Source organism: Giraffa tippelskirchi, chromosome 4 (genome assembly GCF_054371585.1).
Source record: "Giraffa tippelskirchi isolate mGirTip1 chromosome 4, T2T-mGirTip1v1.2.pri, whole genome shotgun sequence".
Classification (NCBI taxonomy): domain Eukaryota; kingdom Metazoa; phylum Chordata; class Mammalia; order Artiodactyla; family Giraffidae; genus Giraffa; species Giraffa tippelskirchi.
In genome coordinates this window covers 107463418-107477407 of record NC_137278.1, presented here as the reverse complement: position 1 = coordinate 107477407, position 13990 = coordinate 107463418, and the positions used below count along the sequence as shown (strand labels likewise).

Below are 13990 nucleotides of genomic sequence, written 5' to 3'. Positions count from 1 at the left end.
ACTTTACATTCCAGGATATCTGGCTCTAGGTGAGCGTGAGTGATCATACCATCTTGATTATCTGGGTCATGAAGATCTTTTTTGTACAGTTCTTCTGTGTATTCTCGCCACCTCTTAATATCTTCGGCTTCTGTTAGGTCCATATACATTTCTGTCCTTTATTGTGCCCATCTTTTCATGAGAAGTTCCCTTGGTATCTCTAATTTTCTTGAAGAGATTTCTAGTCTTTCCTATTCTATTGTTTTCCTCTATTTCTTTGCACTGATCACTGAGGAAGGCTTTCTTATCTCTCCTTGCTATTCTTTGGAACTCTGCATTCAAATGGGTATATCTTTCCTGTTCTCCTTTGCCTTTTGCATCTTTTCTTTTCTCAGCTATTTGTAATAATTCTTCAAATTTTTTAGGCCTAAAATCTTGTTAATGCCTTTAATCCTTCTCTTTCACTCAAATCCTATATGCAGTTCATTGGCAAACTCAGGTCTACCATCAAAATAAATTTATCCCTCTCTGCTGCCACCCTCCCTGTTCACCTTCTCATCTCCTGTCTCCTGGATTATTTCAGACACTTTCTAATAGGAGTCATTGTATCTGCGTTTGCCCCTAATTGGACTGTTCTCAACTTAGCAGCCAGAGTGAGTCCATTAAAAACATAAACCACATCAAACCTTCCAGTAACTTCCCATCTCAATCAGAATAAAATCTGTAAGGCGTATGTATTGGTTGCTTCCCAGGTAGCTCAGGGGGTAAAGAATCTGCTGCAATGCAGGAGACGGAGGACACAAGGGTTCAGTCCCTGGGTCAGGAAGATCCTCTGGAAGAGGAAATGGCAACCCAGGCCAGTATTCTTGCCAGGAGACTCCTATGCACAGAGGAGCCTTGTGGGCTACAGTCCATGGGGTTGCAAAGAGTCAGACACAACTGAAGTGACTGAGCATGCATATGTATTGGTTTCATATCACTATAAACCAAGTAGCTTAAAACAGTAGTCATGAATTATAGCTCGTGTGTCTTCAGGTCAGCTGTCCAGGCTAGACTTGGCTGAGTAGCTATTACTTTTCACTTACTTTGGCCTATTATGTATGACCAAAAGCAGCGGGCTTAATTCTGAGTTTAAGCCTTAAAAATCCTCATGTTTCCATTTGCTTTTTTGTGCTTCTGCCATCTTTGTTAGCTTGGTTAACCCACTTGTTCTCAAAAAGAAAATCCTTCTCTAAATGCAGCTGGACCACTTAGCCAAGATGATCCTAGGTGAACATATTCCCAAACAACCCACACTTACACGAATTAGTTCAGTTCAGATCAGCAGAGCCATCCGGCTGCCAAAGCATTTCCAATGGCAAAACTTAAAGTCAAAGAAAGTACGCTATCTTTATAATGAGAGCATGCCAAGGGTGTGAATAAGGCGTGCCGAAAAAATGGGATCAGTAACACATTCTCCCCAGTCCCTGCATGTTTTGCCCACCATTAGACCCTAGACCCCTTTTCCTACTTCTCTCTTGTTTACTCTGCTTTGCCGTCTGGCTTCCTCCATTCTGAAACATACCAGATTCACTGATATCTCAGGTACTTTGCATTTATTTTCCCCTCTGCTTGGAATGCTTCCTCCCCACCCCAGAAATCCATATGGTTGCTTACATATTTTGCTTCCTGTCTTCCGAAGTCATCAGCACAAAGTCTTTTTGTTTAAAGAATAGTAAGAGGAAGACATGAAGCTCCAAATCCTCTCAGAAATCTCAATTTATTTTTAGATAATACTTATGGGAAAAGAGATAGCTGGGAATATTCACTTCTATGATGTTTTTAATTATTAAATTTATTCATTTAATATCTGATAGATCATTCATTCTGCAAGTAGTATAAATTGGCATTTGCATATGGGTTTTTCCAACTGCTTATAAATATGTGAATACTAGAGCATTTCATTATAATATTGAATTGTCAGACTGTGTATTTTCCTGTATAGGGCTGTAATCAGTGATCCAGAACAAAATTTAACCTCTGAGAAGCAAGAAATTGCTCATATCCTTCCAGATTCAAAGCTGGCACCTATTCGATTTAGGAAAAGAACACTACATGAAACGAAGTAAGAAGGTTTTTATATAAAATAAGGATGTAATATGTGATCAATATATTTTTCAAATGTACTTTTGTATCTAATGGAAATTTTTCCCTCTGTGTTTTTATTTTTCTGTATAAAGGAAAGTGGAATTTTTAGGGTTCAGATCCCAGTTCTGTCACTTTAAGATATTTGGGTAAACTTTGCTCTCCAGATCTTCTATTTATAATTTAGGAATGACAGCCAGAAACTTAGGCAATAATACATGTGAAAAGACATAATGTAGTAACTGAGACATTTGTATGTGCACAATGTATATTGGCTGAATTTAGATGACATCATATATTCAAAATTAATATTTTTTAAAAAATATTACTTTTTACCAAGTACTTGATTTGGGATGGACTTTTGTAGTTCGCTGGGGCAGTCCACAGAAAGTTCTCACCAACTTCACTGATAATTGAGATTTAGCCTCAGATTTACTAGAATAGAAAACCCACCAGTTCTTAGAGCAGCTTTTTAATATTTTCAGACTGTTATAATTGTCAGTACTCTTTTTATTACTTTGATTGCTTTGTCTCATTCTTATTTTTTAGAAGCCTTATTTTCTAGAATTTTCCATACATTTAAATATTCGAAGGTATCACCTACTAATTTCCTATTGTTACTGTAACAGATTACCATGCACAGTATTTTTAAAACGACACAAATTTATTCTCTTCCACTTCTGGAGTTCAGAAATCTAGAATCAAGGAGCTGACAGGACTGCATTCCTTCTGGAGGCTTCCAGGAAGAATCGTTTCTTTGCCTAATTTATTCTCTTCCATTTCTGGAGTTAAGACATCTAGAATCAAGGTGCTGACAGGACTGCATCCTTCCAGAGGCTTCTGGGAAGAATAGTTTCTGTGCCTTTTTAAGTTTCTAGGGGCTGCCCTTATCCCTTGGCTTGTGGTCCCTTCTTCCACCTTCAAAGCAGAGGAGTGTTATTACTCTGCTGTTCCTCTTCTGTAGGTGTCACGTACTCTTCTGCTTTCCTGTTATAAAACACTTGTGATTGCACTGAACCTACCTGTATAATCCTGGTTAATCTTCTCATCTCCAGATCTTTAACTTAATCACATTTGCAAAGTCCCTGTTATCATGTGTAAATTAATTATGTGTCCTGAAGATTAGGATGTGAGTATCTTTCCGAGGCCATCACTCAGCTACCATATGTCTAAACTTCTGTTTCTTAAAGTAAACTTGTATAGAAATAAAACATTCATTCACAAAGTGTACACATGTTAAATGTACAGCATAGGAATTTTCACAAATGGAACAAAACTTGTGCATTATTCCTGGACCAAGAAATAGATCACACCCCAGAAACCGTCCATGTGCTTGCTGCCCCTCAGTTACTTCACACTTCCTCTGCGACACCAGGTTAACCTCTCTGTCCTAATATTGTAGATTGTTACTGTCTGGTTATAAGTTTACATGAAATCACAAAACTTGGACTCTGAGTCTGAATTCTTTTGCTTAATGTTACATTTGTGAGTTTAATCTGTGTTATTTGTAGTTGTCCTTTAGCCTCATTACTGTACAGTATTTTATTGTATAAATATACCACAGTTTGTTTATTCACAGCTGTTGGTGGACATTTGGCAGTTTATGAATAGTGCTGCCATGAACTTTAGTGCATGCCATTTGGTGAACATATGTACTCATTTCTGCTCAGTACTCACTTAGAAGTGGAATTGCTGGCCCATTTACTATGCATATGTTCAGCTTTAAAGAATACTGCCAAATAGTCTTCCAAAGTGGTTGCTGCAATTAAAAACTCCTACCAGTAGCAGTAAGAAGGAGATTTTGGAGCCCCCCAAAATAAAGTCTGTCACTGTTTCCATTGTTTCCCCATCTATTTGCCATGAAGTGATGGCACCAGATGCCATGATCTTGGTTTTCTGAATGTGAGTTTTAAGCCAGTTTTTTCACTCTGCTCTTTCACTTTCATCAAGAGAATATAGTTCTTCACTTTCTGCCATAAGGGTGGTGTCATCTGTGTATCTGAAGTTATTGATATTTCTCCCAGCAATTTTGATTCCTGCTTGTGCTTCATCCAGCCCAGCATTTCTCAGGATGTACTCTGCATATAAGTTAAATAAGCAGGGTGACAATATGCAGCCTTGACGTACTCCTTTCCCGATTTGGAACCAATCTGTTGTTCCATGTCTGGTTCTAACTGCTTCTTGGCCTGCATACAGATTTCTCAGGAGGCAGGTCAGGTGGTCTGGTATTCCCACCTCTTTAAGAATTTTCCACAGTTTGTTGTGATCTACACAGTCAAAGGCTTTGGCATAATCAATAAAGCAGAAGTAGATGTTTTTCTAGTATTCTCTTGCTTTTTTGATGATCCAACGGATGTTGGCGATTTGATCTCTGGTTCCTCTGCCTTTTCTAAATCCAGCTTGAACATCTGGAATTTCATGGTTCATGTACCATTGAAGCCTGCCTTGGAGAATTTTGAGCATTACTTTGCTAGCTTGTGAGATGAGTGCGATTGTGCGGTAGTTTGAACATAAGCATATATTGGTGATATTATGGGTATATATTGGTGATTTTCACTTACATTTCACTAAAGACTAATGATGTTGAGCACTTTTGCATATGTATGTTTGTCATCTGGATATCCTCTTATAGGATATCCTATATAGTCCCTTCAAGTCTATTGGGTTATCTTTTCCATATTGATTTGTGGAACTTACTTATATGGTCTAGTTATAAGTCCTTTTTCAGCTATATTTGTTGGAAGTGTCTTTTCCTATCCTCTGGTCACCTTTTCATTCTCTTGATCATGTCTTTTGATGAACAAGAGTTGCTAAATTTATTGTAGACCAGTTTACCAGTCTCTCACCAACTCATTATGTCTCTGACTTTTAATGCCACTTATGTCATATATGAAGTTGTTACAAATGTATGGTTTGTTTCTAGGTTTTTTTTTGTTTTTCAATCTCATCTACATGTTATGCATCCCTGCAGCAGAATTATCCTGTCTTAATTATATATTGTTTAATATATATACTGTTATATATTAAATACTTGAAGCTTGTTTAGCTTTAGTATTGTCTTGGCACACTTTGGCTCCTTCCTCGTCGATATAAGTTTTAGATTTAGCTAGTCTAGTTCTACAAAAATCCTGTGGGGGTTTGATTAGAGTTATTGAATTGATGGACTTCACTGCCCTTAGTCATTATTCCCAGAGGAAGAGGAGGAGAAAGTTCTTCTCCATAGAGTGGGAAGCAGGCATTGGCATGTGTGGTACGGTACTTCCTCCCCTCTTACTCCTTGGCCCAGCTGTCTGCAGAAGTGTACATTCTGTCCTGAGACTAAGCTTTACAGGGTGCCTCCCCAGTGCGAATGAGCGGGTTAGTCTGTTTAATTCTAGCATTAAGGACTTAGCTTGTTGTTGCTACATTTCTAAACCATGGTTTCCAACTGCTTTACTAATAAGAAAATTTATATGTGAGTCTTCATCTGCCTGATCCTTATTTCTCCATTGGTTGAGGACTTGGAGAAGTATTGGTGCTACGTATTGGATACTGAAAGCCCCAGCATGGAACTTCCCATTTTATAATATAAATGCCTTTTTTTTTTTTTGTCTTTTCAAGAAGACTCTAGAATCCTTGAAGCTGTTATTTCAATCTATTACTGTTAAACTGAGTTCTGTTTACCTTTGAGAAGCAATATAATGTAATGGTTATGAGCAATTTTTTTTTTTTTTTTGGCTATGCCATGTGCTAACTGTTTAACTGTATAAACCTTATTTTTAGAACGGGGATAATAACACTTACTTCATTGAGTTACTGCAAGCATTAAGTGAACCAACACACATTAAAAAGATTTTAACACAGACTAATGTCTTGGAAGTTCTTAATAAATAGTAGCTATTATTATTATTGCTTTTTATTTTCTCAGCATTTACAATTATTTCAGGCACACAGTGGGCATTCAATGAACACATTGTTACTAATGGATTAAATTGAATTGAGATGACCAAACTTTCATGGCTACACTCTGTGTTCAGAACTCTCATTTGATTTACAGGTTCTTATTTGCTTTATGTTGCTTACCTTTCATTGAGATCTAGATTTTTATAGAGGTATAATGTTTCAAGATCTCAGTGAGCTCCACACTTACTTACTGTTTACATTATTGAAATTTCATTATAGCTGCAGTTTTATGGGACTATCATAAAATTACTTAGGAAGGGAAGTAAAGAGACATCACTGAATCTTCAGAGGAGAATATTGGTAGTAGGGTGTCAAAGTGTGTGTCACTGGGTTTTGCTTCATATTATTAAACAGAATTTTAGGACTGGCAGTCTTTGTGAGATCATTCAATGCCATCAAAAAGCCATAAAGATTAAATAACTGATTTGAGGTCTCACAGCTAGAACTATGGCCAAGACTGGAACCTCATCCAGCACTCTTTGTCCCTACTCTATTTTGGCAAAAAATGTTTTTGGCTACCCATAACTGAAAACCTGACTGACAGTGGCTTAAACGAATCAGGATTTATTTTCCTTGTACAACCGGCTGCTTGGAGGTGGCCAGTTATTGGTTTTAGTTCAGTGGCTCAGTAAGGCAGAGCCCTGGGCTGGCTTCCCTGAGACCTTTTTGGTTGCCTGATGGCTACTGTGGCTACTAGCATCATATCCCTGCCATGTTCACAGGCAGGAACTCTTTCCGTGCCATTCTCTTATCAGGACAAAAGAAAGTCTTTCTTGAACACATGTACACCCATGGTGGATTCATGTCAATGTATGGAAAAACCAATACAATATTGTAAAGTAAAAAAATAGATAAATAAATAAATTAAAAAAAAATAGTCTTTCCTGGAAGTTTACTGGAAGAACTGGGTCCCTTAGTCACTTCTAGTTGTGAGAGGCTAAGAAGGCAAATTCTGTGATGGGAGAGAGGCAAAGAAGAGGGTTAGAAATGGCTATCGGTTAGCCTTGCAACACTGCCAGGCACAAACCTGCTGTCTGTGTTTCATACTGACTTTCGTAGCACTTTGATATACTAAGTTCTAGCATAGAAGTTATTCGTGTATTATATACCATTTGTTGTTTTTGTTTAGTTGCTAAGTCATGTCCAATCTTTTGTGACCCCATGGACTGTAGCCCAGCAGGCTCCTCTGTTCATGGAATTTTCCACTGAAGAATACTGGAGTGGGTTGCCATTTGCTGCTCCAAGGTATCTTCCGGAGGAAGAATACCAGGAATCAAACCAGGATCAAACCTATGATCCAGGAATCAAACCTATGTCTCCTGCATTGGCAGGTGGATTCTTTACCACTGAGCCACCAGGGAAGCCCATTATATACCACAGCTCAGGGTTCTTCCATGTCTGCAATAGCAATAGCAGTCAGGAATAAAAAGAGGTTTAAACCTCATCTTTAATCCAGTATGTGCATTAGAAAATATTGACATAACTTTTGGGCACTTTTCTTATCTAATGTAGGTATTTTAAAAATAATTATTAACAATTGTATTTCTTACCAGGATAAGAACCCAGTCTACATTAACTGAAAATATCCTTTCTCATAAAGTACAGTTTGATGGTAGGATCATATCAAGGTAATTGTGACTTTATTAAGTTTTTTAATCCTATGATTATTAAAAGGTATTTTCTTTTCAAATAGAGATAGCAATAATGAAATTAGTTAAATTTGTTACATTTAAGTAAATTCACCACAAACATTTTTAAGTAATATTTATTTAATCCCTTGTAAAAGTTATGGGGAGTATGAGTCTAAAAGAAAAATATTTTAATTAGAAATTATTTAAAATGTGATTTTAAAATGTCTTTCAAAAAGAAATAAAAGTGAATTTTTAAAGATACATGTTACTACTAGAAGATTCTAAACTACTTAAAAATTAACCTTTATGTAATTTATTTAATTTCACTTTAATGGCTTAAAGTGCCAGTAGATGTAGTAAAGTGACAAGGAAGGTGGTTCTTAAATCTGTTATCTAGTCTTACAAACTGCCAGTAACACATAATGCTACTTGATGTTCTTCATGAATATTAAAGGTAAGGTGGCTTTTTAAAAATTAGCATATTTGTTCAGTGATTTTAAAATTTCCATGACAAAAGGTAATAAATGTATATCTATCATGTGGCTTCTTGCAAACTCAACATTTTTTTAAGGTCTTTCATTATCTTAAAAGTCTAAGCCAAATTAGTAATCTACATTGTAATATATCCATATTCATATTAGTATAAGATAAAGCTTTTTTCTCTATCCAAATCAGAATTAAGTTGACACTTTGGCAAGCTCTGTCATTGTTTCCTTGTGGTTTCCCATAACCACATATTTGAGCAAATCCTGGTATCTCTCTTTGACACATAGAATCCATCTATCATTAAATATGAAAAGGATCCTACTTGAAAATCTTTGATACCATTTTCTTTTTCTAGAAATGGACGTGACGCTTGCAGAGAGCTGGTTGGATTCTTTTTCACTCATGACCAGTCCCTTACAATTTATGAGTATCGGGAATTTGGGAAAAATAGGTATGCCATTAAACATCGTTACAGCTCTCAAGATGACTATTTCCCAGAGAAGCTGAATAATTTCACATTTTTGTCATTTAACTTCTAGAACAAATGTGCTTCCTTTTATTGAAAAAAACATTTATTGTCATCAGTGTGGACGAAGAAAAGGAAAGCAATACCAACTTGGTGATCTTTATATTGTAAGTTGATTGTGTGTGTGCTTAAGTTTTATTACCTGGTGTTGGATTTTGAGGGATCCTGCAGGGCTAGGGGAGCAAGGTTTCTAGTTTCATTTATTCTTTTCCCTCTTCCCTGAGCAGGGACATTTATATTGGCTAATGGTTGATGTTTCTCTAGAAGAGGTTGTACCTCTCACGTCCAGATCCCAGTGGTCTGAATCTAAGCATAGTATTTATTCCTTGTAACCCTACTTAGCTCCACCGCTCTTAATCTTTATTTTTGGCTGCACTGGGTCTTCCAACCTCTCCTGCAATGGAAGCCCCAGAGAGCTGGTGTTTTGGTACTTTTAAAGGCTGTACCACTGGGTAAGTGGCTACTTCAATAGTACCAGGCGTAATTCTCCACCTAATGCAGGCTTATCTTGGGGGCATATATTTTTCTCCACACAGAGGGGTGCTTGGCTTCTGGAGCTGTCATAGATCTCCTGGTTAGCTTATCTTCTTTGTGATTTCCCTGCCTGGCACAAGTCCTGGTGTATGGCATGTCACAAGGATTCCCTAGGGTGAATTGATCATAGGTAATGTTAGAAGTTGTATAGTGCTCTGAAATTTGAAATGATCACATTCCTGTTATCTCACTACCCACAATGATCATTCATATAAAATGTATACTCACAGGCTAAGCATTGGAAATAGAAGTGTAAATAACTTGAAAAGAATCCTTGCTTTTGTGGGAATTACATTCTGATAGGAAAGAGATCAGAGGACCAGATAGGAGGGGCAATGACCCAGTTTTGCAGAGTCGAAGGAGGCTTCTTCAAGGAGTGCCATCCAACCTGGATGGAGGCAGGCCAGGATGTGTAGATGGAAGAGGGGAGGCAAGGCTTTCCGGTGAGGAGACAAGTCGTGCAAAGAACAAAAGCTCGAAAGACGTGGCTTTTTTTGAGAACTGAAAGGAGTTCAGTCCTACTGAATTCGACTTCAAGGTGGGGATTGGCAAGAGACAAATTAGAACTTACTAAGAGTGGCCTTTTGTTAAAGACTTACCTAAAATGTCTTGGGGAGTCACTGAAAGGTAAGAAGGTGGTGGAATGAAAGGAGGTAGCATCAATAGGTTTGTGATTTAGACAGATTTCGCTGGTTGCGGTCTGGGGAATGGACTGAAGTCTAGTACAAAGGACCAGATTGGATCAAATTACATTACACATAAAAAATAGTCTCTATTGTTTAAATAATAATTTCAAGAGAACTTATGTATAATTCAAAGAGTGGAGAAAGTACTTATAGTTTTCTAAAGTAAATGCTCTAGGAAAAAGGAGAAAAATCTCTTCCCTTATTTTCAAAAGAGATAATTAAGCATATTATGTTAAATATGTGTTTATTTATATTTGACTATATTTGAGAAACTCAGATATAAAAATAACAGCAATTTTCTAAGTTTGGATGAAGGATTTTCGAGGGGAATTTTTCACCAAAGCCTTGATGCTCTAAACAGGTTAAGCTTAGTTTTACATTTATATAATATTTGTTATCAAAATACCAGGTGAAAGAGGGCTTCCCTGGGGGAGCAGTGGATAAGAATCCACCTGCCAGTGTAGGGGACATGGGCTGGATCCCTGGTCTGAGAAGGTTCCACACTCAGCCCTTGCACCCCAGCTCCTGAGCCTGCACTGGAGAGCCCGCAGGCCACAGCTCCTGAGCCCATGTGACTAGAGTCTGTGCTCTGCAAGGAGAGAAGCCACTGCAATGAGCAGCCTCACGCTGCAACAAAGAGTAGCCTCCATTCTCTGCGGTGGGAGAAGGCCTACCCAAAGCAACGAAGGCCCTGCACAGCCGTAAATAAATACATACAATTATATCAAAAATACCAGGTGAAAGAGGATAATGAATCTGTCATAGTTCATCAGTTTGCAGCACATCTTTCTGTAGATCAGTAGCTCTATTTCTGTATTTTGGAGTGTCATAATTTCCACTGAGATAATTTGTTCTTTTTTCCTCTGATTCTTAAAAAAAACAACTGGAATTCTTCTTATTTTTTTTTCACGTCAATTGTTACATCTAAGATTGTTCTAACTGGGAGATTGTGAAATTAGTTCTATTTTCCTATATTATTTGCTGAAGCTTGTGTGGTTTCTAAATATTCTCTCAATATACTTATTTATTAGTATAAAAGTATACTACATTAGATATAATCACAATTGAATATTTAAAATCAGTATTAGTTATATTTTACTTCTTATATACTTCATAGTTAAAATAACTCATTTGTTAATTTCTTTAGGGTGCAAACTTGACATTTTTGAGCTCTGATCATCCCAGACTTCCAGAAAGTGTAAAAGAAAACACAGTGCTTACACTTCGAATCACAAGTATTGACTGGAAAGCTTTGGATTGTCTCAAGTAAGTCACACGTGCATTTGTCATTTTAAAGGTATTATTATTTTTATTATATTAAAATGATATTATATATCAAAGTGTTTGATTTTAGTTAAGATTTACATTTAAAAAAAATAAAGCATAGCTATACACGTCTATTTTATGCCCTGTATCTTGTACTCAAATACATTCCATGTGTGGGAACAGTTACAATCAAATAGAGATTTAAGATGTCCCATTTTAAGTTAGTTAAAGTACTTTATTAATTTGCCTATACTATAACATTTTAATTAGTAAATTCTACCAAAGTAATACATTTTAAAAGATGAGATACAGTATAATATAATAATAACTTTTCCCACTTTTTTAGAGTGGTGCTTTTTCTAAGCACTAAAAAAACTTGGGTCCCACATGCTTGTGGTATTCATTGATTGATAATATACATAGTGAAAAAATAATGCTATGAATCAAAAGCTTTTAAATGAATTTGAATTTTTTTTTCTTTAAATCACAGAAAATATTTATGCTATTCTTGTGGAGTGTTTTTTGGTTAAGATTACAGTAACTCGTGTACTATCAGTGCGTTAGAGTCCATTTGCCATAAATTGGCTATAAGGAAGTCTGTGCTTGTCTTTTACTGTATTGTTCAATATGATTGCATTTTTTTCTTTTTAAAATAGCATATTTACATTTAAAGGTAAAACTGCTTTTAAATAATAGTTTTAATTAAGTCTGTAAAAAGAAGATTGAAATAATTATAAAACTGAATATAATGCGTAAAGGTAGTTCTCGGGAGATGTAAGGATTTTAGTCTTGATTTAGCATATTCAGGATTAAAGCAGCAAGCAAAGGTGGGAGACTTGATTAAGCTCTAAGTACTCTTTTATCTTTCTTTGAGAATTTTTTGAGTCTAAAGCAGGGAAATCTTAGAGTTCCTATACTAAGCCTGCAAAACAGTATATTGTATTATGGCAATCATGTCAATTGCAGAACTGATTCTGTGGAACATGATGATGTAACCAATGAAGAAGCTAATGATAGGATGGTTTTCAAGGCCATTCAAGGTGTGTATCATTACTATACTCTCAAATAGTTTTAATTTTCAACCATTTTCTTTGTAAGGAGTAAAGCAGTATTTTCCAGATATTGCTTAGTTTTATGACAGTTCATTTATATTTCCTATTTGCTTCCTATCTTTTTATTTTATACACAAATACATATTTAAAAATATTTTTAGGATTTCTCCTACTTCAATGAGTCTAACTGAATAACTAGTATTATTTTATTTATGAACTTAAAAATTTTAGAAAGCACTAGATAGTGTGATTTTTATCTATGAAATGGATATGTGATTTTTAAAATATAGTACTCGTTTTATATATATATATATATTATGGTATCATAAAGAGATTTGTGGTGGCCTAGTGTAGAAAAAAAATACTAGACTGGAAGCCATGTTTGGACTTGCCATTCAGAAGACATATGACTTTGTGTATATCTCTTGCACCTCTTTCTTTATGTCTAAAATGGGTATAATAACCTCTTATTAACTTTCAGAGTTGTGGTAGGTAATATGTGAAATATATGTAGATTTGTACACTAAAATATTTTAAAGATTTGTTTCTAGAGTCTACTCTTGTAATTAGTACAGTTTATGAGGCTCGAATAGACAAGTCCTTTGTTGACTCTCATAGTCAAGAAGGCAGGAAGGCATTAAACCAGTAATCACAGAATTCAGCATATAATTTATAAATTTTGATAAGTCTTGACTTATCATATAAAGATGATATGGGAGTAACAAGGCTAAAAGCAGATTTAAAAGTTGTCTAGGATTGGTATTTGATCTCTGAAATATTCTTGATGCTGTTGTTAATAAAGTTTATTCTATCATGATCAGTATGATTTGTCACCCTTGTATCTAGTGACATTTTTTTCCCTCTAATGCACTATATTTAATAACTGCTTTGGTAAAGTTACCTATATTTTCTTGAGTGAAGATGGTACACACTGCATCAAATGAAATCTGTCCCACAAAGAGAATGGGCCTAGGGATATAATTTCTTGGAAATTCCTAGCAAAAAGTGTTACTTTAAGTGTAAAAGTATAGGATAGCATTCTAAAGCCTTGATGTTATTAAATATATGCTATGATTTGAAGATTTCAAACTATTTTAGAAATTTTGGTAATAACAAAGAAAGAGGAAAAAGATTAAAAATATAGGCTCATCAGGTGAAGTGGAAGCCTGGAAAATTTTTTACAAATGAAAATTTTATTTGTAACACTGAGGTTATTTTCATGCTGATAAAGTGAACCATTCTTTTCCTGTATTTAAAATATAACACTCTCACCACACAGTGGTGCTATAGCTCTGATATATTTTACGTGTGATTTTGTATATAACCCACTTTACTAAAAGCATTCTATTTTTCAAAGCCTTTTGTCAGTCATACATATGATCTGGTTGCATATTCACAGCCTTCTATCAGATGTATCAACTTTTTTTTTCTTACCAGAGAGACAATTGCAATTTGATTCATTTATGCATAGGGATAATTAGTTTCCATCACTCTTCTTCCTAAACAGACATGCTAAAAGAACAACTACATAAAAGAGGTGTTCGTATTTTGACTGGATTGGGAAAATACCTTCAACAACTGGACAAAGAAGGAAATGGACTTTTAGATAAGGCAGATTTTAAGCAAGCTCTAAAATTATTTCACTTAGAAGTGTCCGAAAACGTAGGTACCACAGATAATTCTCTGCAGTGAGTGACTATTATTCTTAAGTGGCCTTATTCATTTTTCTACTGAAGTTTTTGTAGTTCATTTGTCTCCTCCTTT

At 35.6% G+C, this 13990-nt stretch overlaps 1 protein-coding gene across 14 annotated transcripts in view; it reads left to right on the top strand.

Annotated features, from left to right (window-relative positions):
* CAPS2 (calcyphosine 2) overlaps window positions 1–13990 on the top strand; it is a 47618-nt gene that overhangs the window by 23994 nt on the left and 9634 nt on the right. For 12 of the 14 annotated variants that reach the window (XM_081596399.1, XM_081596402.1, XM_081596398.1 and 9 more), the window contains 7 exons: window positions 1964–2083; window positions 7599–7673; window positions 8518–8613; window positions 8702–8795; window positions 11056–11174; window positions 12141–12214; window positions 13734–13888. In XM_081596399.1, coding sequence (XP_081452525.1) covers window positions 1964–2083; window positions 7599–7673; window positions 8518–8613; window positions 8702–8795; window positions 11056–11174; window positions 12141–12214; window positions 13734–13888 — 733 coding nt within the window. The remainder of the gene's footprint in view (window positions 1–1963; window positions 2084–7598; window positions 7674–8517; window positions 8614–8701; window positions 8796–11055; window positions 11175–12140; window positions 12215–13733; window positions 13889–13990) is intronic. The other 2 variants (XM_081596404.1, XM_081596405.1) reach the window with 1 other exon arrangement.